The 25,822-nt window shown below is 43.8% G+C and overlaps 1 protein-coding gene across 1 annotated transcript in view; it reads left to right on the forward strand.

Annotated features, from left to right (window-relative positions):
• The first annotated feature begins 23,238 nt into the window (after positions 1-23,238).
• Positions 23,239-25,822, forward strand: part of LOC126413025 (facilitated trehalose transporter Tret1-like) — a 51,696-nt gene continuing 49,112 nt past the window's right edge. Inside the window, exon 1 of the mRNA XM_050082918.1 lies at positions 23,239-23,284. Within this exon, the coding sequence (XP_049938875.1) occupies positions 23,239-23,284 (46 nt within the window). The remainder of the gene's footprint in view (positions 23,285-25,822) is intronic.

Here is a 25,822-nt window from a genome sequence, read left to right on the forward strand (position 1 = left end):
GAGACCTCACGCCCCACGTGTTGAGCAATTCGGCGGTACGTCCACCCGGCCTCCCGCATGCCCACTATACGCCCTCGCTCAAAGTCCGTCAACTGCACATACGGTTCACGTCCACGCTGTCGCGGCATGCTACCAGTGTTAAAGACTGCGATGGAGCTCCGTATGCCACGGCAAACTGGCTGACACTGACGGCGGCGGTGCACAAATGCTGCGCAGCTAGCGCCATTCGACGGCCAACACCGCGGTTCCTGGTGTGTCCACTGTGCCGTGCGTGTGATCATTGCTTGTGTCCGGAGCGTGTGATCATTGCTTGTGTCCGGAGCAAGTATGGTGGGTCTGACACACCGGTGTCAATGTGTTCTTTTTTCCATTTCCAGGAGTGTATATCTAGAGAAATGATCACAAGGAAAATATCAGAGAAATCAGATCTCATACGGAAGTTTATGGACAGTCGTTCTTGCCACGTACCATTTGCGAATGGAATAGGTAATGGATAAAATGATGGTGGTAGGAGATGTGCTCTTGACCACACAGTACAAAGTAGCTTGCAGATATCGACGTAGATGCAATTTTTATTAAACCGTCTGTGCTCAGAATTTAAGAAACGGCAATAACAATTTAACCCGCCATACCTCAGGAACAGAAAGATTTGCACCTGACGAGTCGTTACTCATCCAGAATGGCAACAGTTTCTGTCACCCGCGTCAACAAATTAATGTGAAGGCGGGAATGTCACCACCCGTCTGCAATCTGCTTAAACTCTGCCCCACCTGCTCCACGTCATCTGCAGGGTATTCTACAGTTTGTGTTACACTTCTAGAAGCTGTAGAGGGGCCTTAGCAGGCGAAATTTTACGTAGGAACCCATGTCCAGAAACGTGATCCAACGGTGCTACAGAGCGTCAAAGCTATAGGCACCGACGTCTGTACATGTATAGGATGGTTCCGTGATGATGTTACAAACTTTCAAGGATGATGGGGACTGATAAATGTATCAATTTAAGGTGAAGGTCCCTGGTTCGAAAACGGACGAGTCGAAAATTATCTCTGACAATGGAATACATATGTTGGTGTCGTTGTTGCCAAGAACGTAGGATCTGTAACTTACAGAGGTGGTAGGATGGACTAAGACAAGAAAATATGTTTGTTACACATGGGCTCTAAAATGCATACCTTAAGAGGTATGAGCACTTGTTCATCTTCGCCACTGTGAAACACGTCTCCTCTATTGAACAAGTGCTCAGAGCTCTTAAAGTATGCGTTTTAGAGCACACATTTACCACACCATACATTTTTTCTCGTTTTGGTCAACATAATAGCTCTGAAAGTTGCCTACCCTATAATTTTAGCAGCGACGGTACTGGTACATGTATTCTAGTGTCATAGTATCATAACGGTTTTCGCCTCTAACTTTCGACTGATTCGCTTCCGCAACAGGAACCCCCCACTATTGAGTAGGCGGGGTTGACGTTGTTGTTACGGTAGGCCGAGTTTTTGAGTTCGTGAAACGGCTTCTGGTGCAGTACATCGCTAGGAAAATTTCTCCCTACCACTATTACACAGCTATACCCCAGGGTCAGGCAACAGGATTGGAGAACGAAAGTACTACAACACTCCAACAGTTTAGTAACAAAATCACACAAATGAGTTAAAAGGTTTATTTATCTTTGTGACTTGTTAAATAATGGAGTCTGCAACACTGCTTGTAATGTAACAGTAAAAAGGCCCTCAATGGCTAAGTGTAAATAATCGTAGGTATACTTCACAGTACATAGCAAATGCAATTCATAACAACTGTCTGTTCACTTCAAAGTGTTCACTAAACGACGTTCCCAGTCTAAGTCAGCCCTGGACGATGGCCTGTAACCAAGAGGGCGAAGTTGCTTTTCTGTCTTCCTAGTGGGCTTCTGTACGTTGTCGCCCGGTCATTGGCGGATTGTACTGGGCCGGTAATTGTCCGATGCGAAGTCGATATCTTCATCGTCAGCGCCGCCCGTGGCGCGTCTCTATGGCACTGGCAGGAGCAGCTGTTTCTATCTACGTTCCACACCTCCTCCTAAACTACTCGATAGACTTGAACCAAATTTGCTACACATACCACTTACTATCTTGAAAAAAGCACTGTGAGAGTAAGAACCACCTATCTATCGAAGGGTCATCATCATCATCATCATCAGTGTTCTGCCAAAAGGCAGGTCTTCACACGGTAGTTCTCCAGGCTGTCCGGTCTTCTGCCATCCACTTCAGGTCTGCATAATTTCCGCTTCCCTTCATGTCGCCTATCATCTTGTATCTCCTTCTTCCTCTCAGTCTTCTCCCACAAACCAATCCTTCCAAAGCATCTGCTAACAAGCACTCCCTTCTCAATGAATGTCCCAACCAGTTCTTTTTCCTTTCTTTTACAATCTTCAGCAGACATCTTCTCTCACCAACCCTTTCCAATACTCTTTCATTACACACTCTTTCCATCCAGCTTATCCTCCCCATTCTCCTCCACATCCACATCTCAAATGCTTCTAACCGTTTTTCATCCTCTCGTCTCAGCGTCCATGTTTCTGCCCCATATAGTGCCACACTCCAGACAAAACATTTGCCAAGCCTTTTCCTTAGACCTTTATCCAATTTGCCACATAAGAGTCTCCTCTTTCTGTTGAATGCCTCTTTCGATATAGGAATTCGAGTTTTCATCTCCAGCTGACATATCAAGTCTTCAGTTAATGTGCTTCCAAGATATTTAAATGCACTTACTTGGCTAAACCCCCCCATGAACCATAAACCTTTCCGTTGGTGGGGAGGCTTGTGTGCCTCAGCGATACAGATAGCAGTACCGTAGGTGCAACCACAACGGAGGGGTATCTGTTGAGAGGCCAGACAAACGTGTGGTTCCTGAAGAGGGGCAGCAGCCTTTTCAGTGGTTGCAGGGGCAACAGTCTGGATGATTGACTGATCTGGCCTTGTAACACTAACCAAAACGGCCTTGCTGTGCTGGTACTGCGAACGGCTGAATGTAAGGGGAAACTACAGCCGTAACTTTTCCTGAGGGTATGCAGCTTTACTGTATGGTTGAATGATGATGGCGCCCTCTTGGGTAAAATATTCCGGAGGTAAAATAGTCCCACATTCGGATATCCGGGCGGGGACTACTCAAGAGGACGTCGTTATCAGGAGAAAGAAAACTGATGTTCTACGGATCGGAGCGTGGAATGTCAGATCCTTTAATCGGGCAGGTAGGTTAGAAAATTTAAAAAGGAAAATGGATAGGTTAAAGTTAGATATAGTGGGAATACAAATCTTTAACATACTGCAGCGCGTCAGCAACTGTGAAATGTACAGAAAATAAACAATTTTTTCAGCCTTCAGTTGCAAGGTAATTTTTACTCGTTTACCTAGGTTTCGATTCCAGTAATGGAATCTTCTTCAGAACCTATAAATTAAACCACATACGGACATATATTACTCACTGAAATGCATTATCAGTCTAATGATTGAATAATAAAGAAATCGTGATACTTACAAAAAATTAAATTATTTTGAGAGCCAAACACTGGCCATGTCACAGATTAAAAATTACAACTATAAAGACGCATAATCATAAGATTATGTCTGTCAAAATTAAAACCATTAACTCGAACGTAGACGGAGCTACGCCGGCCAGAAATAAGGACCACACGTGAGCGGCTCGGAAACTAGGCGTCGTGAGCAGTTCCGCGGCGAGGCTCGGCCGCGGCCAAGCGCATGCGCGAGCGCAAGCGCAAGCGCAGGCGCGAGAGACAAACTGTCTCAAAATTACTGAGAGCAAATACACATATAAACAAAATGTGACCGAAAGCCGTCCTACAAATAGACAAACCTATCTATTGGTATAGCAACATTAAACAATTTACCTGAGAACAAACTACAAAGCCAAGGTACAAAAATTTTTTTTTCATTTAAATATTATAGTAAAAAAATAGTGAAAAAATTGTTTATTTTCTGTACATTTCACAGTTGCTGAAGCGCTGCAGTATGTTAAAGATTTGTAAATTTGTACCTGCCGAGGCAAGTAAAGCAGCTAACAGATATATGGACATAGTGTATAAAATACTGAAAACAGGTATGGCAATATCTTTCATTAAGCAATGCAAGCTGTCAAATGTAGTACCTGATTTTGTAAAAGGATGTATTAATAACAAAGTTTGTAATAAGTCCCCTGGCCTTAAAAGGAAACTCGTACACCACATTTTAAATGAAAGAAGTGCTGAGTTGTACTCCAAGAAAGACAGCCTGAATGAAGAAGCTTATGAACTGTATCTTGAACTTTCAAAAATTTTTAAGACTACCTTTAATTTTCAAATTGATTCTTTTTGGATGCATATTAGTTTGTTGTTGTGGTCTTCAGTCCTGAGACTGGTTTGATGCAGCTCTCCATGCTACTCTATCCTGTGCAAGCTTTTTCATCTCCCAGTACCTACTGCAACCTACATCCTTCTGAATCTGCTTAGTGTATTCATCTCTTGGTCTCCCTCTACGATTTTTACCCTCCACGCTGCTCTCCAATACTAAATTGGTGGTCCCTTGATGCCTCAGAACATGTCCTACCAACCGATCCCTTCTTCTGGTCAAGTTGTGCAACAAACTTCTCTTCTCCCCAATCCTATTCAATACTTCCTCATTAGTTATGTGATCTACCCATCTAATCTTCAGCATTCTTCTGTAGCACCACATTTCGAAAGCTTCTATTCTCTTCTTGTCCAAACTATTTATCGTCCATGTTTCACTTCCATAGATGGCTACACTCCATACGAATACTTTCAGAAATGACTTCCTGACACTTAAATCAATACTGGATGTTAACAAATTTCTCTTCTTCAGAAACGCTTTCCTTGCAATTGCCAGCCTACATTTTATATCCTCTCTACTTCGACCATCATCAGTTATTTTGCTCCCCAAATAGCAAAACTCCTTTACTACTTTAAGTGCCTCATTTCCTAATCTAATTCCCTCAGCATCACCCGACTTAATTAGACTACATTCCATTATCCTTGTTTTGCTTTTGTTGATGTTCATCTTATATCCTCCTTTCAAGAAACTGTCCATTCCATTCAACTGCTCTTCCAAGTCCTTTGCTGTCTCTGACAGAATTACAATGTCATCGGCGAACCTCAAAGTTTTTATTTCTTCTCCATGAATTTTAATACCTACTCCTCATATTAGTTTATGGTTAGCAAACCGTAAAACCGAAATTAGTGTTAGACATGAAATTATTAAATTGTGCTGAGGTTTCTGGTGTTCATACCACATGTAATGGGGCGGCCGCCCTACCCCAATTTTACGAACGCGTAATGAATAAGACTAATATTTGTTTCTCCGAAGCTGAGAACTAGCTTTTATGTAAAGGTTTCAAGTTTAATGTACAACCTAAATGTACTTCTCAAAGTGTAGAAAATATATTTGCCGACCTCAAAGTTGGGCTTGATTGTTCTAAAATAGCAAAAAATGCGCAAACAAGAATAGCTTATGACGTCTGTAAAATTGTCCAAAAAGATTACTCTGTTCAAAATCCTGTTTCTACTGTGCATCAAACGTTGAAGAGCATTAATCTTAAGCTTAAAAATAATGAAGCACTGATAACTAAGGCCGACAAAGGCAATTCCCTAATTATCGCTCACAAAAGCTAATACATCCGTAAAACGGAAATGTTTTTTGAGGAAAATGGCATCGTGCCAATCGAGGTGAACCCCACACCCGTGATCCAAAAAGAGATAAGGTCGGCTCTTAGCAGTACAAAAAAGTTAATCGGCGAATTTATAAAAAATGCATTATAAACATAAAATAGAGATGGGGCCCCTCCACGCCCGCACCAACGTGGTGACCAAACCAAAAGTTCTACTGTCACCTCCTTAAACATGTTAGTTATCTAGTAAGTGGATCACAGGATGCTGGGCTGTGATGTTATCCGTGCGTCTGGGTAAGACTACGCATTAACACGGTCCATCAGGTGATCGATAGTGGACGAAACGCGAGTGAGGGTAGCGATTTGAAGAGCAGAGGGAAAAAAGTGCCAAGGCTCGTGCCGTGGGAAAAAAACCTCTGCGACAGTGGGATGGGTATTAAGATCAGTAGTGGCTTACTAGCTGCGATAGTTCATGCAAGGTTGGATTTGTTAGTATGGGTATCATGCATCATTACCGTGGCAAGCGATGGCGATGTATCCCAGTTGCTGCAGCCGCTACATTCCTGAAACAATCAAGATCGTTATACAGTAGTGGGAGATCGGCCATAGATCATCTCACTGTGTGGGGGGTGTGTGGAGCTTGTCTGCATGCAGTGTACGGTACGGCTTCTCTGCGTGGTGCCAGTTATTCGGCAGTGTATTCCAGCTGGATATCCAGTAATGGCGTCTGATTAACAGGGGCTCACCTGTACCGTTGTGTTTGCGTGTGCTTGGCCATAGATGTTATGTCCTTACAAGTATGTCTTTTGGTCTTTTATGTTTCCATCTATGGTTGTGGTCGTAGTTCCCCAGATTCAGAATAAACGGGTTCTGCGAATGTCTGGAGTTTCTGGATAGTCTTGTGGTGAGTTTGTGGATTACCTCCGTGAGAGTCTCAAGTCGGTATTCCCGGTGAAGGTCCGCGATGCGTGTGTATCGTGGAGCATTGCTTATGATTTTGAGTTCTTTGTTTTGTATGAGCTGCAGACGGCGCAGGCGTGTAGGCGCAGCGTATCCCCAGACAGGAGCTGCGTACGTCATCAGGGGTCGGATAAGTGTCATGTACATGGACCTCGACACCCTTCTGTTCAGTGTGCTACACCTGTTGAGCATAGGATAGAGCTGTTTGAGCCTCGCGCTAGCTCGGTTGGTCATGTGTTGTATGTGGTCCCCCCAGAGTAATTTCCGGTCCAGCCAGACACCGAGGTATTTGACTTCCTCGCGGAAACGTATTGTACGTACATGTAGAGTTATTGGTCTGCAGTAGCGGTGTTTGCGCAGTTGGTTCGGTCTTCTAGTGAACAGAACAGCTTCGCACTTGTCGACGTTTACTCTAACACGCCATTTCTCCAACCAAGGCTCGGCCACTCTGAGTGCAGTCTGTAGGCGTGACGTAATGTTTGATGGTTTCCAATCTTGCGCAAGGATGGCTGTGTCATCCGCGTAGATTGCCATCAAAGTGTTGTGTGTGGTTGGGAGATCGTTTATGTAGAGTTTAAACAGTAGGGGTCCTAGGATGCTTCCCTGAGGTACTCCCGCGTGTATACGGTGTCGTGTTGATTGTTTTCCCTGCACGTCAGTGTTTAAACTCCTGTCTGTGACGTATGAGTGTATTAGACGCAGCAGCCCGTCGGGGAATCCCGCGTCGCTGAGTTTGCGGATGAGGCCGTTGTGCCATAGACGGTCGAAAGCCTTTTCGATATCCGGGAACACTGCCCCTGTAGCTTTGTTTATGTTGAAGCCATGTGTTATATGTTCAACGACCCGTAGGAGTTGTGTTGTGGAGTGGTGATTCCTGAAGCCGAATTGCTCCGGTCTCAGGATGTCATTTGTTATGCAGTGCCTAGTGATGCGTTTGAGAATCACCTTCTCAACAATCTCACTGAGCGAGCTCAGAAGGCTGATGGGTCGGTAATTTTGTGGGAGGCTGTGGTCTTTTCCCGGCTTCCTGAACATCAGGACCTTGGCCGTCTTCCAAAAGGCGGGGAAGTGTTGGTGTTTTAGTATGGCATTCGTTATGTGTGTTAGGTACTCAGTTGCTTTATCCGTGAACTCCTGGAGGACACGGTTTTGAATGCCATCATGACCAGGGGCTTTCCTAGCAGCGGAATGCATTATAGCCCAGGAGACTTCGGCTGTGCTAGCATGTCGAATGTCGTCGCGCGGTGGTTGGGCTACAATGCGTGTAACCTCTTGGTCGGTAGCAAGTGTGAACACTGGATCTGATGGTACCAGGTTCGGTGTGAATGACGCTGCGAGTGTGCGGGCCATTAGTTCTGCTTTCTCTTCCGTTGAGTATGCAGGTCCGTCAGGCCCTTGAAGCGTTGGGGTGTATATTTTCTCCCTGGTGAAGTGTCGGGCTAGTTGCCACACGCCAGGTCGTGCGGTGTCCACCCCTTCGAGCTTTTGGTTCCACTGTTGTGTTCTATGTGTTTGTATTTTATCGTGTACGATGCCCTGTAGTCTGTTAATGTGCCGTTTGAAGTACTGACGCCTGGTGCGCTGCCATTGTCTCCTGAGGCGATTCCTCATTGAGATTAGGCCCAGGATTTCCTGGGGCAGGGCCGCACTGCGTTGTTGTGAGGTGCGATCAGGTATGGTGCCTGCCATTGCGTCCTGGACGGCGTTAGTGAGGGTTTCTACTGCCTCGTCAATTTGTGCTGTTTCGTTAATTTCGTGTATAGGTGGGATGTGGCTATCGAGCGTTTGCTTGAACAATGTCCAATTCGCACGCCCGTAGTCCAACATCTTGCGTTGTTCCGTGTGGTGCAGTGTTTCCTCAATGTATAGTATTACAGGTTGGTGGTTTGAGGGCAGATCGTTTACAACGGCAACGTTGAGTGTCGATGTAATGCCCTTGATGAGGGCCATGTCTATCACGTCTGGCCTGTGTCCCCTCTGATAGGGAATGTGCGTCGGTTCAGTCGGCGCTAGTATAACGTAGTTTCTGCCTAGTGAATGTTCGTACAGTTTTTTGCCGGTGGGATTTCGTATGCGTGAATTCCATTCTGGGTGATTTGCGTTCAGATCTCCAGCGACTATAACTCGCGGTGAAATGTTGAGTAATGTGCTGATATCGCGTGTTGAGATGCCTACAGGGCTGTTGTATACCGATATCAGTGTGGTGTAGGCTCCGTTGAACTTCACTCTGACGGCCGTAGCCTCGATTTTTTCCAGTTCATGGAGCTCTATGTTTGTGTGCTCAATGTCTTTGTGTATGACGATTGCAGTTCCATCTGCCACGGCGTCGCCCGGTCGGTCGGAACGATAGACACAGTAGCCAGGAAAGTTTAATTGTTTGTGCGATTTAAGTTTAGTCTCGCTCAGTAGCGCGACAAGGATTCCCTTGCGCTCCATGAACGCGGAAAATTCTGCCCTTTTGTTGTGGATCGAGTCTGCATTCCAGAACAGGATCTGTGATAGTGTGTGCGGGTCTGCGTTATGGGCCGGGTGTGGCATATTATTCATGTACGAGTGTGAAAGAGTGTTGTGATGGCAGTGTGTATGACAGCCCAGTATTGCCTGGGTTCGGCGCTCATGAGCTGGGTGATGAGTGTAGTGGCGGCCGTCAGCACCTTGGTAAGGATTTGAACGGTCGTGTGTCGGGGGAATAGTGTTTCCAGTATTCCACGAGGTGGTGTGTTGGTGTTGGGTGTGGCAGCCTGAGGTGCTGTTGTGGAGTTAGCAGCCGCTTGTGCGGGTATTGGTGTGTTGTTAGGAGCGGCATTTGTGCTTTGTGACAGTGGTTGTGGCGCCTGTGTTACTTCTGTGGTGAGGGGGATGGTAGTGTGAGTTACAGTCTCGGTGTCTTGTTGACTGTTTTCCTGTGTGTTGCTCTTCTGTTGTTGCTGCGTGGCCTGTTGTGGTGATTTCGTGTTCCCCGCCCTGTGTTTGCGTGTACGTCTATTCCTCCTCTGGGCTTGGGGTTCGGGGGGTTCTTGTGTGGATCTGTTTTCCTGTATATGGTGCGTTTCTTCGCAGCACGTGATTTCCGGGAGTGGGGTCGTGTTGTTTGGGGGCATAGGTGTTGGTACTGATGCTTGTTGGGTTTCAGGTGTTGCTTGTGGCTGTTGCAGCGATTGTTTCACGTGTGTGTGTAGGGCGCTGTCCGCTGCCTGTGCCGTTCCGCCAGGGCGTGCAACCGTGGCAAACGTTACGCCGTTCCTTACTGGGTTCGGCGCTGGCCTTGGGCGTGGTGTGTCGTACAGTACCCTGCTTTTGTCTTGTTTACGCTTCAGCGCCTGTTTGTATTATTTGCACTGTCTGAAGTTTGCCGCATGGAGCCCACCGCAGTTGGCACAGCGTCGCTGGTTTGGCTGTGTTTTTGTGCAAGTGTTGGATCTGTGATTGCCAGCGCATCCGCGGCAGCGAGTTGCCAGGCCGCAGCGGAGGGCCGAGTGGCCGAACCGCTGGCAGTTGTTGCATTGTTGGGGGACGTTGGGTGGTTCGTAAAGTTCTACACGTACGTCCATCCGCAGAAAGCTCTTTATCTGCAGGATGGCGCGGGAATCATCCGTGTCGGCTAACTCAACCATGGGAACATGAATCCGAAACCACCTATTTTGAGAAGCCAGTTTAAGGTTCACAAAATTTCCCATCCTATCCGTCCGATCGTTGACAGTACCAAAAGTGCATACCACAAACTAGCTAGGTTCCTACACCGTAAATTGAAATAGAATTTTGTATTTGAAAAAAATTTCTCCGTCAAAAATTCGGTAGACGTGGCCAACAAACTTAAAACTTTAGCCTGTTCTGACATCACAAAACTCGTATCATTTTATATTAAAAATTTATATACTAATGTACCTGTTGAGCAGACGATGGACATTATAGAAACCAATTTGCGATACCATAAAAAATTATCTGTCTCTGAGATCGATGAACTAATGGTTCTTTTACGCACCACCCTAAAGTACAATTATTTCTCTTTCAATAATAAAATATATTCGCAACCCTGTGGTCTAGCTATGGGCAGCCCGTTAGCTGGTATCATGTCAGATATTTTTATAAACTCAATGGAGCAGATGTTTTTTCGGAATTATCCAGATTTGGCAAATAATATAATATTCTATGCGAGATATGTAGATGACTTGCTGTTTGTGCTTGAAGGTTCCCATGAAGAGCTAGAACTGTTATTTACCACTTTCAATAACCTCCATGAAAAAATCAGTTTCACGCAAGAAAATCAGACAACTGATAGGACCTTAGACTATCTCGATCTGACTCTATCCATTATTGGCAACAAAATAGATTTCAAAATTTTTCGGAAAGCAACCTATTCCGACATCATCATCCCAGCTGATTCCACCCATCCTCAGGCCCATAAAATGGCCTTTTTTCACTCGAGTATCCATCGAGCCATTTCCATTCCGCTTTCGCCAGTCAACTTACAGAACGAATTAAAAGTCCTCGAAAACATCGCTCAGAATAATGGATATAATCCCAGTATAGTGAGACAGTTGTTCAACAAAAAAACACAAAAGAAGACTACCACCCTTTCCAGTTCAGGTACTCACAATCAACACCAGGCAACGAAATACATATCAGTTCCCTTTATAGGTAACATATCCTATAAGGTAGGTCGTTTATTAAAAAACCGAGGGTGTAAAGTTTCATACTCTACCACTAACAACCTCAAAAAGAATTTAGTTCATTCTCTGGATAAAGGTACTGATAGATCATCGCTGTCGGGTGTGTATAAGATCACGTGTGCTGAATGTCCTTCTTATTACATTGGCCAGACAGGAAGGGCCCTGTCTGTTAGGTTTAAAGAGCATCTGCCGACAAAAAGCGGTGATGGAACACGAGGATCTACATTTGCTGAACATCTGGTCCAAAAGGCGCATGCTCCCAAGCCTCTAAAAGACGCAGAGCTTTTGCATAAGGAAGTTAAGGGATGTAGGCTAGACACACTCGAAGAATTGCAAATTTTGAAACATCTTATTATTGATAGAGACAACTTACTTAATGATCAGCTGCAACTAAAAAATAGAAGTTATTTAGAAGGATTTCAACCTTTACTCCAGTGGAGTTGACCCACAGTCCGCCTCGAATGGCCGATGCTGTTTCCCTGTCTGCTTTGTCCCTTTATTATAGTGCGATTGTACATGTGTGTCTTTGTATTTCGTAATATGCTTGGTAATGACACATAGTTGCTAAGGCGTTTTTATGTTAAAGACATTTTATGCTTAGCACGCATGGTTTCGATACTAATTTTTAGTTACTGTAGCGGGGCTTCGCCCTCTTACTATAATATTTAAATATAAAAAAAATTTATACCTTGGCTTTGTAGTTTGTTCTCAGGTAAATTGTTTAATGTTGCTATACCAATAGATAGGTTTGTCCATTTGTAGGACGGCTTTCGGTCACATTTTGTTTATATGTGTATTTGCTCTCAGTAATTTTGAGACAGTTTGTCTCTCGCGCCTGCGCTTGCGCTTGCGCTCGCGCATGCGCTTGGCCGCGGCCGAGCCTCGCCGCGGAACTGCTCACGACGCCTAGTTTCCGAGCCGCTCACGTGTGGTCCTTATTTCTGGCCGGCGTAGCTCCGTCTACGTTCGAGTTAATGGTTTTAATTTTGACAGACATAATCTTATGATTATGCGTCTTTATAGTTGTAATTTTTAATCTGTGACATGGCCAGTGTTTGGCTCTCAAAATAATTTAATTTTTTGTAAGTATCACGATTTCTTTATTATTCAATCATTAGACTGATAATGCATTTCAGTGAGTAATATATGTTCGTATGTGGTTTAATTTATAGGTTCTGAAGAAGATTCCATTACTGGAATCGAAACCTAGGTAAACGAGTAAAAATTACCTTGCAACTGAAGGCTGAAAAAATTGTTTATTTTCTATAGTGGGAGTAAGCGAAATTCGGTGGCAGGCGGGACAATACTTTTGGTCAGGTGAATAGAGGGGTAAAAATGCAAAATCAAATAGGGGCAATGCAGGAGTAGGTTTAATAATGAATAAAAAAATAGGAGTACGGGTAAGCTACTAAAAACAGCATAGTGAACGCATTATTATGGACAAGATAGACACGAAGCCCACCACTCCTACTATAGTAGTACAAGTTTGGATGCCAACTAGCTCTGCAGATGACGAAGAAATTGAAGAAATGTATGATGAGGTAAAAGAAATTATTGAGATAGTAAAGGGAGACGAAAATTTAATAGTCATGGGTGACTGGAATTCGATAGTAGGAAAAGGAAGAGGAGGAAACGTAGTAGGTGAATATGGATTGGGGGGAAGAAATGAAAGAGGAAGCCGCCTGGTAGAATTTTGCTCAAAGCATAACATAATCATGGCTAACACTTCGTTCAAGAATCATAAAAGAAGATTGTTTACATGGAAGAAGATTGGAGATACTGACAGCTTTCAGATAGATTATATAATGGTAAGACAGAGATTTAGGAACCAGGTTTTAAATTGTAAGACATTCCCAGCGGCAGATGTGGACTCTGACCACAATCTATTGGTTATGAACTGTAGATTAAAACTGAAGAAACTGCAAAAAGGTGGGAATTTAAGGAGATGGGACCTGGATAAACTGACTAAACCAGAGGTTGTCGACAGTTTCAGAGAAATCATTACGGTACGAATGACAACAATGGGGGAAAGAAATACAGTAAAAGAAGAATGGGTAGTTTTGAGAGATGAAGTAGTGAAGGCAGCACAGAATCAATTAGGTAAAAAGACGAGGGCTAGTAGAAATCCTTGGGTGACAGAAGAAATATTGAATTTAATTGATGAAAGAATAAAATATAAAAATGCAGTAAATGAAGCAGGCAAAAAGGAATAAAAACGTCTCAAAAATGAGATCGACAGGAAGTGCAAAATGGCTAAGCAGGGATGGCTAGAGGACAAATGAAAGGATGTAGAGGCTTATCTCACTAGAGGTAAGATAGATGCCGGACACGGTGGCCGTGCCGTTCTAGGCGCTGCAGTCCGGAACCGCGGGACTGCTACGGTCGCAGGTTCGATTCCTGCTTCGGGCATGGATGTTTGTGATATCCTTAGGTTAGTTAGGTTTAAGTAATTTTAAGTTCTAGGGGACTGATGACCTAAGATGTTAAGTCCCACAGTGCTCAGAGGCATTTGAATCATTTTTGGTAAGATAGATACTGCCTACAGGAAAATTAAAGAGACCTTTGGAGAAAAGAGAACCACTTGTATGAATATCAAGAGCTCAGATGGAAACCCAGTTCTAAGCAAAGAAGGGAAAGCAAAAAGGTGGAAGGAGTGTATAAAGTGTCTGTACTAGGGCGATGTACCTCAGGGCAATATTATGGAAATGGAAGAGGATGTAGATGAAGATGAAATGGGAGATATGATACTGCGTGAAGAGTCTGACGGAGCACTGAAAGACCTGAGTCGAAACAAGGCCATTAGAACTACTGACAGCCTTGGGAGAGCCAGTCCTGACAAAACTCTACCATCTGGTGAGCAAAATGTATGAGACAGGCGAAATATCCTCAGACTTCAAGAAGAATATAATAATTCCAATCCCAAAGAAAGCAGATGTTGACAGATGTGAAAATTAACGAACTATCAGTTTAATAAGTCACAGCTGCAAAATACTAACACGAATTCTTTACAGACGAATGGAAAAACTCGTAGAAGCCGACTTTGGGGATGATTAGTTTGTTTTCCGTAGAAATATTGGAACACGTGAGGCAATATTGACCTTACGACTTTTGTTAGAAGATAGATTAAGAAAAGGAAACCTACGTTTATAGCATTTGTAGACTTAGAGAATGATTTTGACAATGTTGACGGGAATAATCTCTTTCAAATTCTGAAGGTGGCAGGGGTCAAATACAGGGAGCGAAAGGCTATTTACAATTTGTACAGAAACCAGATGGCAGTTATAAGAGTCGAGGGGCATGAAAGGGAAGCAGTGGTTGGGAAGGGAGTGAGACAGGGTTGTAGCCTCTCCCCAATGTTATTCAATCTGTATATTGAGCAAGCAATAAAGGAAACAAAAGAAAAGTTCGGAGTAGGAATTGAAATCCATGGAGAAGAAATAAAAACTTTGAGGTTCGCCGATGACATTGTAATTCTGTCAGGGACAGCAAAAGACTTGCAAGAGCAGTTGAACGGAATGGACAGTGTCTTGAAAGGAGAATATAAGATGAACATCAACAAAAGCAAAACGAGGATAATGGAATGTAGTAGAATTAAATAGGGTGATGCTGAGGTATTAGATTAGGAAATGAGACACTTAAAGTAGTAAAGGAGTTTTGCTATTTGGGGAGCAAAATAACTGATAATGGTCGAAGTAGAGAGGATATAAAATGTCGACTGGCAATGACAAGGAAAGCGTATCTGAAGAAAAGAAATTTGTTAACATCAAGTGTACATTTAAGTGTCAGGAAGTCGTATCTGAAAGTATTTGTATGGAGTGTAGCCATGTATGGAAGTGAAACATGGACGTAAAATAGTTTGGACAAGAAGAGAATAGAAGCTTTCGAAATGCGGTGCTACAGAAAAAATGCTGAAGATTAGATGGGTAGATCACATAACTAATGAGGAGGTATTGAATAGAATTGGGGAGAAGAGGAGTTTGTGGCACAACTTGACTAGAAGAAGGGATCGGTTGGTAGGACATGTTCTGAGGCATCAAGGGATCACCAATTTAGTATTGGAGCGCAGTGTGGAGGGTAAAAATCGTAGAGGGAGACCAAGAGATGAATACACTAAGCAGATTCAGAAGGATGTAGGCTGCAATACGTACTGGAGATGAAGCAGCTTGCACAGGATAGAGTAGCATGGAGAGCTGCATCAAACCAGTCTCAGGACTGAAGACCACAACGACAACAACTTGGCTAATGGTAGATTGTCCTATTTTAATACTGGACAGCCTGCGTCTTGTACTGATGACATCAGTATCGAAGGGTTGGAGGTGGAAAAGAAGTTAGCCCATAATACCCAGGCTTTATTCATCCAGTACTTGGGAAAGAGAGCATTTAGCGACTTGCAACAAACTTTACACATTATTTCAAACCTATACGAACCGCTCTCTTGCTGACAATCCCCGCAAAATGATGAAAGGAAGAGTGTTCATCAATCAATACATTTTCACTGTTCGTGCAGTAAAACTGCCGCATCAGGCATGACGTTTTAATTTGTTACTTCTGTACTGCGGACTCTATTCGCGACACGTGTTGTAGACAGTATTCGGATATACCACCGAATGTACGTGCAAAATTATATGATTGTATGACACACAGTTGAGGATATATGACGTCATAAACAATAAGATGAGTGAAAAACTGCCGCATCATGCATGAGTTTTAATTTATTACTTCTATTATACTAACTCTATTCGCAACACATTTCTCAGACAGTATCCACGTATATAATTGAATATACATACAAAATTACATCATTGTACAGCTCATAGTTGAGAAGATTAGACCATAATCATTGAGGTGCGTGAAAACGAAAGTACACAGCCAAATTTACTAGACATACAGGTGAAATACAGGTACAAATATATGTGAAATTTGTTAAATATATGTGTAAGATATGTAACATGAGCGTTTAGGGGTGAAGCTGCGGATAAAAAGCGCCTTCTAAACCTCTGGGATGAGTCCAGCTAAACTCGGTACATGCGTATCTGGAAAAAATACTGTGTGTGTAAGAACCATGAAACTCCTACTGCAATGGAGGTGATGAGCAGAGAAGGGTCGGGGAGAAGACAGAGAGGAGGAAGCAGAAGATGGACATAAAAGAGGGAGAAGAGGAGATGGGCAGAGAGAGATGGAGTAGCAGCTGGAAAGAAATAGAGGGTAAGGTGGAGGGAAGAGATAAGGAGAGAAGGAGATGAGCAGCGAAAGGGAAGGGAAGGAGGCAGACATAGAGAAGGATGAGGAGAAAATGAACTGAGGAGGAGGAGGAGGAGGAGGAGATGAGCAGAAAGGAGGAGGATATGGAAGGAAAGAGGGGGAGGTGGAGACTGGCAGAGAGTGCGGGACAAGGAGACAGACAGATGAGGAGATGGACAGAGAGAGAGGCAGCAGGGGATAGGCAGAGAGAGAGGCAGGAGATGGACAGATAGTAGCGGATGGAGGAGGTGGATAATGAGAGGGAGCGGAGGAGATGGATAGAGAGAGAGGGGAGTATAAGACGGACGGAGGTAGCTGGAAGAGAAAATTGACAGTGGAGATTGATAGAGAGAGTGGGAAAGACTAGAAAGACTAACAGAAGATGGGATAAATACATACATAGGCAGTGCCAATAGCTGAGATTGTATAACTATAATAAGTTTTGATGAGGAATTGCCAGAGCAATAAATGCAGAGAGTATAACACGTGTTTCGCTCTCTCAGTGGTGTTCAGAACTGGCAGCACCGAGAAGCCGCCGAAGCAGCCGGAGACTCTAGAGGGCGATGACGCAGCGGTGTGGTGTCGCTGTCCTCTCCAGACTGTGGCCGCCGTCACAGGTACCGTACCGCGCAAAGCTTTGGTACTTACGTCTACATTTGTATTCCGCAAGCCGCCTTAAAGTGTGTGGTGGAGGGAACTTTGTGTATGAGTGACACTGCCCCCCCCCCCCCCAAAAAAAATCCCTTTCCTGTTCCAGTCGCGAATGATTTGCAGGAAGAACGATTGTCTGTAACCTCCCAATTGAGCTCGAGTCTCTCTTATTTTACCTTCTTGATCTTCCCGCGAGATGTACGTGGAAGGAAGCAACATAATGGCTGACACTTCTTGTAAAGTACCCTCTCGGAACTTCAACTGTAAATCACGTAGTGGTGAAGAACTCCCCTCTTGCAGAAGCTGAAATTGGTATTGGCTGAGCATTTCTGCAACACTTTCGTGCTTCCTATATTGAACTGTAACAAAACGCGCTGCTGTTCTTTGGATCTTCTCTATTTCTTCTGTCAGTTATGTCTGGTGCGGATCCCAGACTGGCGAGCAATACTGATGCATTGCTATCTCCATTGTGTATGGACTACACGTCCTGAGGATTCTTCCGGCGAATCTCAGTCTGCCACCTATCATAGCCGCGATTGTTGTCATTTGGTCGCTGTACTTCAAATTGCTCCGAAAGCATATTTCAAGATATTTTACGAATGTGACTGCTTCAAGTGATCGTTCGCCAATATTGTAATTGTACACTACTGGCCATTAAAATTGCTACACCAAGAAGAAATGCAAATGATAAACGGGTATTCATTGGACAAATATATTATACTAGAACTGACATGTGATTACATTTTCACGCAGTTTTGGTGCATAGATCCTGAGAAATCAGTACCCAGAACAACCACCTCTGGCCGTAATAACGGCCTTGATACGCCTAGGCATTCAGTCAAACAGAGCTTGGATGGCGTGTACAGGTACAGCTGCCCATGCAGTTTCAACACGATACCACAGTTCATCAAGAGTAGTGTCTGGCGTATTGTGACGAGCCAGTTACACCGCCACCATTGACCAGACGTTTTCAATTCGTGAGAGATCTGGAGAATGTGCTGGCCAGGGCAGCAGTCGAACATTTTCTGTATCCAGAAAGGCCCATACAGGACCTGCAACATGCGGTCGTGCATTATCCTGCTGAAATGAAGGGTTTCGCAGGGATCGAATGCAGGGTAGAGCCACGGGTCGTAACACATCTGCAATGTAACGTTCACTGTTCGAAGTGCCGTCATTGCGAACAAGAGGTGACCTTGACGTGTAACCAATGGCAGCCTACACCATCACGCCGGGTGATACGCCAGTATGGCGATGACGAATACACACGCTTCCAATGTGCGTTCACCGCGATGTCGTCAAACACGGATGCGACCATCATGATGCTGTAAACATCCGAAAATTATGACGTTTTGCCATTCGCGACCTAGGTTCGTCGTTGAGTACACCATCGCAGGCGCTCCTGCCTGTGATACAGCGTCAAGGGTAACCGCAGCCATGGTCTCCGAGCTGATAGTCCATGCTGCTGCAAACGTCGTCGAACTGTTCGTGCAGGTGGTTGTTGTCTTGCAAACGTCCCCATCTGTTGACTCAGGGATCGAGACGTGGCTCCACGATCCGCTACAGCCATGCGGATAAGATGGCTGTCATCCCGACAGCTAGTGATACGAGGCCGTTGCGATCCAGCACGGCGTTCCGTATTACCCTCCTGAACCCACTGATTCCATATTTTGCTAACAGTCATTGGATCTCGACCCACGCGAGCAGCAATGTCGCGATACGATAAACCGCAATCGCGATAGGCTACAATCCGACCTTTATCAAAGTCGGAAACGTGATGGTACGCATTTCGCCTCCTTACACGAGACATCACAATGACGTTTCACCAGGAAACGCCGGTCAACTGCTGTTTGTATATGACAAATCGGTTGGAAACTTTCCTCACGTTAGCACGTTGTAGGTGTCGGCACCGGCGCCAGCCTTGTGTGAATTCTCTGAAAAGCTAATCATTTGCATATCACAGCATCTTCTTCCTGTCGGTTAAATTTCGTGTCTGTAACACGACATCTTCGTGGTGTAGCAATTTTAATGCCCAGTAGTGTATAATAATGCGTCTTTCTATTTCTGCACAATTTGGACACTACAGCTGCTGCGTCGTTGGCGTTGGCAGAAACAAAAAACGGGGAAGTCGACATGAAGTGTTCCAGACAAATTCGATATGTGAAAAAACTGAGTGAGGGACCCAGCGAACACCTTTTGTTATGCCACATCCATGCAATTACCGTTCCTAGCAAAGTGGTTATCGCCAAAGCGTGAACGCTCATCGGTTTCCATTCAATTATTGCTCTAAGGGGTATAGGCAGCCTGCTAGCTTGTTGATGTACAGAATATCCAATAATAAATTAATACTTACATATACAACAGTATATTCACTATGTGCAACCGATATTTTTACTGGTAGGCACGTCGTTATTTTTTCCGTGCACATATCGATACATCGATACTTTTCTAGATAAATCGCGAGTCGATAATTATACTTTTTTAAAATATTGATATATCGGATTCCCAACACCTATAAAAATATCAACAGTCCTGGTCGCTATATCAGCTCGTGACACCAAATTTTTTTCTAGTGCCGGGACGCTCGGTTAACTCAAATTGATTTTTTGTCATTTCCGTCATTTTTTCGTTGATCTCTCCCACCGACTGTTTCCAAGTCTGTCTTAATATAGGTTCCTGAAGAGGGGCAGCAGCCTTTTCAGTAGTTGCAGGGGCAACAGTCTGGATGATTGACTGATTTGGCCTTGTGACACTAACCAAAATGGCCTTGATGTTCTGGTACTGCGAACGGCTGAAAGCAAGGGGAAACTACAGCCGTAATTGTTCCCGAGGGCATCCAGCTTTGCTGTATGGTTAAATGATGATGGCGTCCTCTTGGGTAAAACATTCCGGAGGTAAAATAGTCCCCCATTCGGATTTCCGGGCGGGGACTACTCAAGAGGACGTCGTTATCAGGAGAAAGAAAACTGGTGTTCTACGGATCGGAGAGTGGAATGTCAGATCCCTTAATCGGGCAGGTAGGTTAGAAAATCTAAAAAGGGAAATGGATAGGTTAAAGTTAGATATAGTGGGAATTAGTGAAGTACGGTGGCAGGAGGAACAAGACTTTTGGTCAGGTGAATACAGGGTTATAAATACAAAATCAAATAGGGGTAATGCAGGAGTAGGTTTAATAATGAATAAAAAAATAGGAGTACGGGTAAGCTACTACAAACAGCATAGTGACCGCATTATTGTGGCCAAGATAGACACGAAGCCCACGCCTACTACAGTAGCACAAGTTTATATGCCAACTAGCTCCGCAGATGACGAAGTAATTGAAGAAATGTATGATGAAATAAAAGAAATTATTCAGATAGTGAAGGGAGACGAAAATTTAATAGTCATGGGTGACTGGAATTCGATGGTAGGAAAAGGGAGAGAAGGAAACATGGTAGGTGAATATGGATTGGGGGAGAGAAATGAAAGAGGAAGCCGCCTGGTAGAATTTTGTGCAGAGCATAACTTAATCATAGCTAACACTTGGTTCAAGAATCATGAAAGATGGTTGTATACATGGAAGAACCCTGGAGATACTAAAAGGTATCAGATAGATTATATAATGGTAAGACAGAGATTTAGGAACCAGGTTTTAAATTGTAAGACATTTCCAGCGGCAGATGTGGACTCTGACCACAATCTATTGGTTATGAACTGTAGATTAAAACTGAAGAAACTGTAAACAGGTGGGAATTTAAGGAGATGGGACCTGGATAAACTGAAAGAATCAGAGATTTTACAGAGTTTCAGGGAGAGCATAAGGGAACAATTGACAGGTATGGGGGAAAGAAATACAGTAGAAGAGGAATGGGTAGCTTTGAGGGATGAAATAGTGAAGGCAGCGGATGATCAAATAGGTAAAAAGACGAGGGCTGGTAGAAACCCTGGGGTAACACAAGAAATATTGAATTTAATTGATGAAAGGACAAAATATAAAAATGCAGTAAATGAAGCAGGCAAAATGGAATACAAAAGTCTCAAAAATGATATCGACAGGAAGTGCAAAATGGTTAAGCAGGCATGGCTAGAGGACAAATGTAAGAATGTCGAGGCTTATCTCACTAGGGGTAAGATAGATACTCCCTACAGGAAAATTAAAGAGACCTTTGAAGAAAGGAGAACTACTTGCATGAATATCAAGAGCTTTGATGGAAACCGAATTCTAAGCAAAGAAGGGAAAGCAGAAAGGTGGAAGGACTATATAGAGGGTCTATACTAGGGCGATGTACTTCAGGACAATATTATGGAAATGGAAGAGGATGTAGATGAAGATGAAATGGGAGATATGATACTGCGTGAAGAGTTTGACAGAGCACTGAAAGACCTGAGTCGAAACAAGGCCCCGGAGTAGACAACATTCCATTAGAACTACTGACAGCCTTGGGAGAGCCAGACCTGGCAAATCTCTACCATCTGATGAGCAAGATGTATGAGACAGGCGAAATACCCTCAGACTTCAAGAAGAATATAATAATTCCAATCCCAAAGAAAGCTGGTGTTGACAGATGTGAAAATTATTGAACTATCAGTTTAATAAGTCACAGCTGCAAAATACTAACGCGAATTCTTTACAGACGAATGGAAAAACTGATAGAAGCCAACCTCGGGGAAGATCGATTTGGATTCCGTAGAAATGTTGGAACACGTGAGAGAATACTGACCCTACGACTTGTCTTAGAAGAAAGGTTAAGGAAAGACAAACCTACGTTTGTAGCATTTGTAGACTTAGAGAAAGCTTTTGACAATGTTGATTGGAATAGTCTCTTTCAAATTCTGAAGGTGGGAGGGGTCAAATACAGAGAGCGAAAGGCTATTTACAATTTGTACAGAAACCAGATGGCAGTTATAAGAGTCGAGGGGTATGAAAGGGAAGCAGTGGTTGGGAAGGGAGTGAGACAGGGTTGTAGCCTATCCCCGATTTTATTCAATCTGTATATTGAGCAAGCAATAAAGGAAACTAAAGAAAAGTTCGGAGTAGGTATAAAATCCATGGAGAAGAAATAAAAACTTTGAGGTTCGCCGATGACATTGTAATTCTGTCAGAGACAGCAAAGGACTTGGAAGAGCAGTTGAACGGAATTGACAGTGTCTTGAAAAGGGGGTATAAGATGAACATCAACAAAAGCGAAACGAGGATAATGGAATGTAGTCGAATTAAGTCGGGTGATGCTGGGGGAATTAGATTAGGAAATGAGACACTTAAAGTAGTAAAGGAGTTTTGCTATTTGGGGAGCAAAATAACTGATGATGGTCGAAGTAGAGAGGATATAAAATGCCGACTGGCAATGGGAAGGAAAGCGTTTCTAACGAAGAAAAATTTGTTAACATCGAGTATTTTTTTAATTTCAGGAAGTCGTTTCTGAAAGTATTTGTATGGGGTGTAGCCATGTATGGAAGTGAAACGTGGACGATAAATAGTTTAGACAAGAAGAGAATAGAAGCTTTCGAAATGTGGTGCTACAGAAGAATGCTGAAGATTAGATGGGTAGATCACATAACTAATGAGGAGGTTTTGAATAGAATTGAGGAGAAGAGGAGTTTGTGGCACAACTTGACAAGAAGAAGGGACCGGTTGGTAGGACATGTTCTGAGGCATCAAGGGATCACAAATTTAGCATTGGAGGGCAGCGTGGAGGGTAAAAATCGTAGAGGGAGACCAAGAGATGAATACACTAAGCAGATTCAGGAGGATGTTGGTTGCAGTAAGTACTGGGAGATGAAGAAGCTTGCACAGGATAGAGTAGCATGGAGAGCTGCATCAAACCAGTCTCACGACTGAAGACCACAACAACAACAACCTCTTTTCTAATTTCTTCGGTGGTGCCTCTACGTTCCGCGATCAGCGTTTTGTTGACGAAAACTTGTTTTCTGCCATCTGCACCGCTTTCTGAGCTTGGAATTGCTGCAATACTCCCTTCCACAATAGTGTACGTCGAAAGGGCTAAAACTGAAAGCAGACGGAGTGATTCTCGTTCCGTAGGACGTTGCTGCCAGCACCAGAGAATGGTACTGCCTCTACCTGTCCCGGATGAGCTTCTGGCGCCGAGGTTTTGCCCAGCCTGGACTACATGTGAGTGAGTCCGCTGGTCCCCAAGCTTTTACTCTGTACATGTTTCGCACCACGTCGGTCTTGGCTTTCATCGTGCCTGCGGACCGAACAATGTCGCATGGTGGCAGGCCACTGTGACCGAGAGGTTCTAGGCGCATCAGTGTGGAACCGCGCGATCGCTACGGTCGCAGGTTCGAATCCTGCCTCGGACATGGATGTGTGTGATTTCCTTAGGTTGATTAGGTTTAATTAGTTCTAGGGGACTGATGACCTCAGAAGTTGAGTCCCATAGTGCTCAGAGCCATTTGAACCATTTCATCTCAGCTACACCTACAAACGCGTCCTGTTCTGATATTTCTTCCCACGACAGCTAATGTTAATCAAACTATTTGCCTTCGAGCGGGTCGTCATAAGCTTTCCTATATAAAATAGTTTAATTCTGTCAACTGGATCAAGTATATTTCAGATTTTTCCTACAGAGCAAGAAATTCTTTCGACATTCCCTTAAGTGATTCCACTCAGCGTTCACATACAAAAATCTACACATAATTAAGACAATCATCCCCCAAAAGAAACCCAATACTTCATTAATTTATTTTACAACGTAAGAAAACAACATTATTTACTAGCGATATGAAGAGGTGTAGTACAATACTGCAGTATCCTTAAACGATATGTTATGTCGAGTAAAGACACTCCTTAATAGCTGATGTGAGCCATCATACAACTATTTTTCTAGCAACGACAACTGGAGTGAATATCACCAATATTGTCGAAAGGCAATCCTTGATAAAAAACTGCATCATGATTACTTTTCTTTTATTGCGGTTGAAGAAAGCCATAATGCTACTCATGCAGAGAAACTGTACAGAGAGTGATATCCTGACAGGAACATACCTTTCCGTTGGGTGTTTATTCGTCTTGTTGTGACGCTATAGAAAAACGGGAAGTTTCAGCGCAAAGCAATACAGTCGTCATGGAACTCACACAACTGAAGCTTCCTAACTTGTTGTTCTCGCTTCTGTTGGGGTGAATCCACCACGTACGTGCATACGACAGCTCGAACAGTAGCCTGGCATTCATAACGACAGTGTACATCGCGTTCTAACGGGTTTCCATCCTTACCATTTACACTTACACCAAAAACTGCATAGCAGTGATTTCCAGAATCATCTAAGTTCTGTCAGAGGACACTGCAGCAAACTCTCGCCAATCATAATAGTTTCTCTGACGTTATTTCTACTGACGAATGTTCCTTCTCAAGCAAACTGCAGGTAAATACAAATAACAATGATTAATATACCGTAACAAATAACAAACATTATTGGTCCACTGAAAACTCAAGATGGATTAGACAGGAGGAACACCAGCGTCAAAGGAGGGTTAACTTCTGAAGTGTAATCTACATCCACATCTACATGACTACTCTGCAGTTCATATTTAAGTGTCTGGCATAGGGTTCAACGAACCGCTGTCATACTATTTCTCTACCATTCCGTTCTGTAACAGCGCCCAGGAACAAGGGAGACTTCAGTCTTTCCGTGCGAGCTCTGATTTCTTTTATGTTATTAAAATGATCATTTCTCCCTATGTAGGTTGTTGTCAACAGAATATTTTGGAATTGGAAAGAAAACGCTGAAGATTAAAATTTCGCGAAATCTCGTTGCAATGAAAATCGCCTTTGTTTTAATAACTGCCATTTCATCTCTTGTGTCATATCGGTGACACTCTCTCCCCTGTTTCTCACTTCGAACTTTTACGATGTCCTCCGTCAGTCCAAACCGGTACATTCTCACAACGTACACTGAAGCACCAAAGAAAATGGTATAGGTATGGGTATTCAAATACAGAAATGTGTAAACAGGTAGAATACGGTGCCGAGGTCGGCAACGTCTATTAAGACAACATGTGTCTGCCGCAGTTGTTAGATCGGTTACTGCTGCTTCAATGGCAGGTTATCAAGATTAAAGTGAGTTTGAACGTGGTGTTACAGTCGGCGCACGAGCGATGGGACACAGCATCTCCGAGGTAGCGATGAAGTGGGGATGTTCCCGTACGAGCATTTCACGAGTGTACCGTGAATATCAGGGATCCGGTAAGACATCAAATCTCCGACATCGCTGCGACCGGAAAAAAATCCTACAAGAACGGGAAAATGACGACTGAAGAGAATCGTTCAACGTGGCAGAAGTGCAACCCTTCCGCAAATTGCTGCGGATTTCAATGCCGGGTCATCAGCAAGCGTCAGCGTGCGAACCATCAACGAAACATCATCGATATGGGGTTTCGGAGCCAAAGGCCCACTCGTGTACCCTTGATAACAGCACGACACAAAGCTTTACGCCTCGCCTGGGCCCATCAATACCGACATTGGACTGCTAATGGGTGGGAACATGTTGCCTGGACGGACGAGTCTCGCTTCAAATTGTAGAGCGGATGGACGTGTACAGGTATGGAGACACTGCATGTCAGCAGGAGACTGTTAAAGCTGGTGGAGGCTTTGTAATGGTGTGAGGCGTATGCAGTTGGAGTGATATGGGACCGTTGGTACATCTAGATACGA

Source organism: Schistocerca serialis, chromosome 7, assembly GCF_023864345.2.
Source record: "Schistocerca serialis cubense isolate TAMUIC-IGC-003099 chromosome 7, iqSchSeri2.2, whole genome shotgun sequence".
NCBI classification, from domain to species: domain Eukaryota; kingdom Metazoa; phylum Arthropoda; class Insecta; order Orthoptera; family Acrididae; genus Schistocerca; species Schistocerca serialis.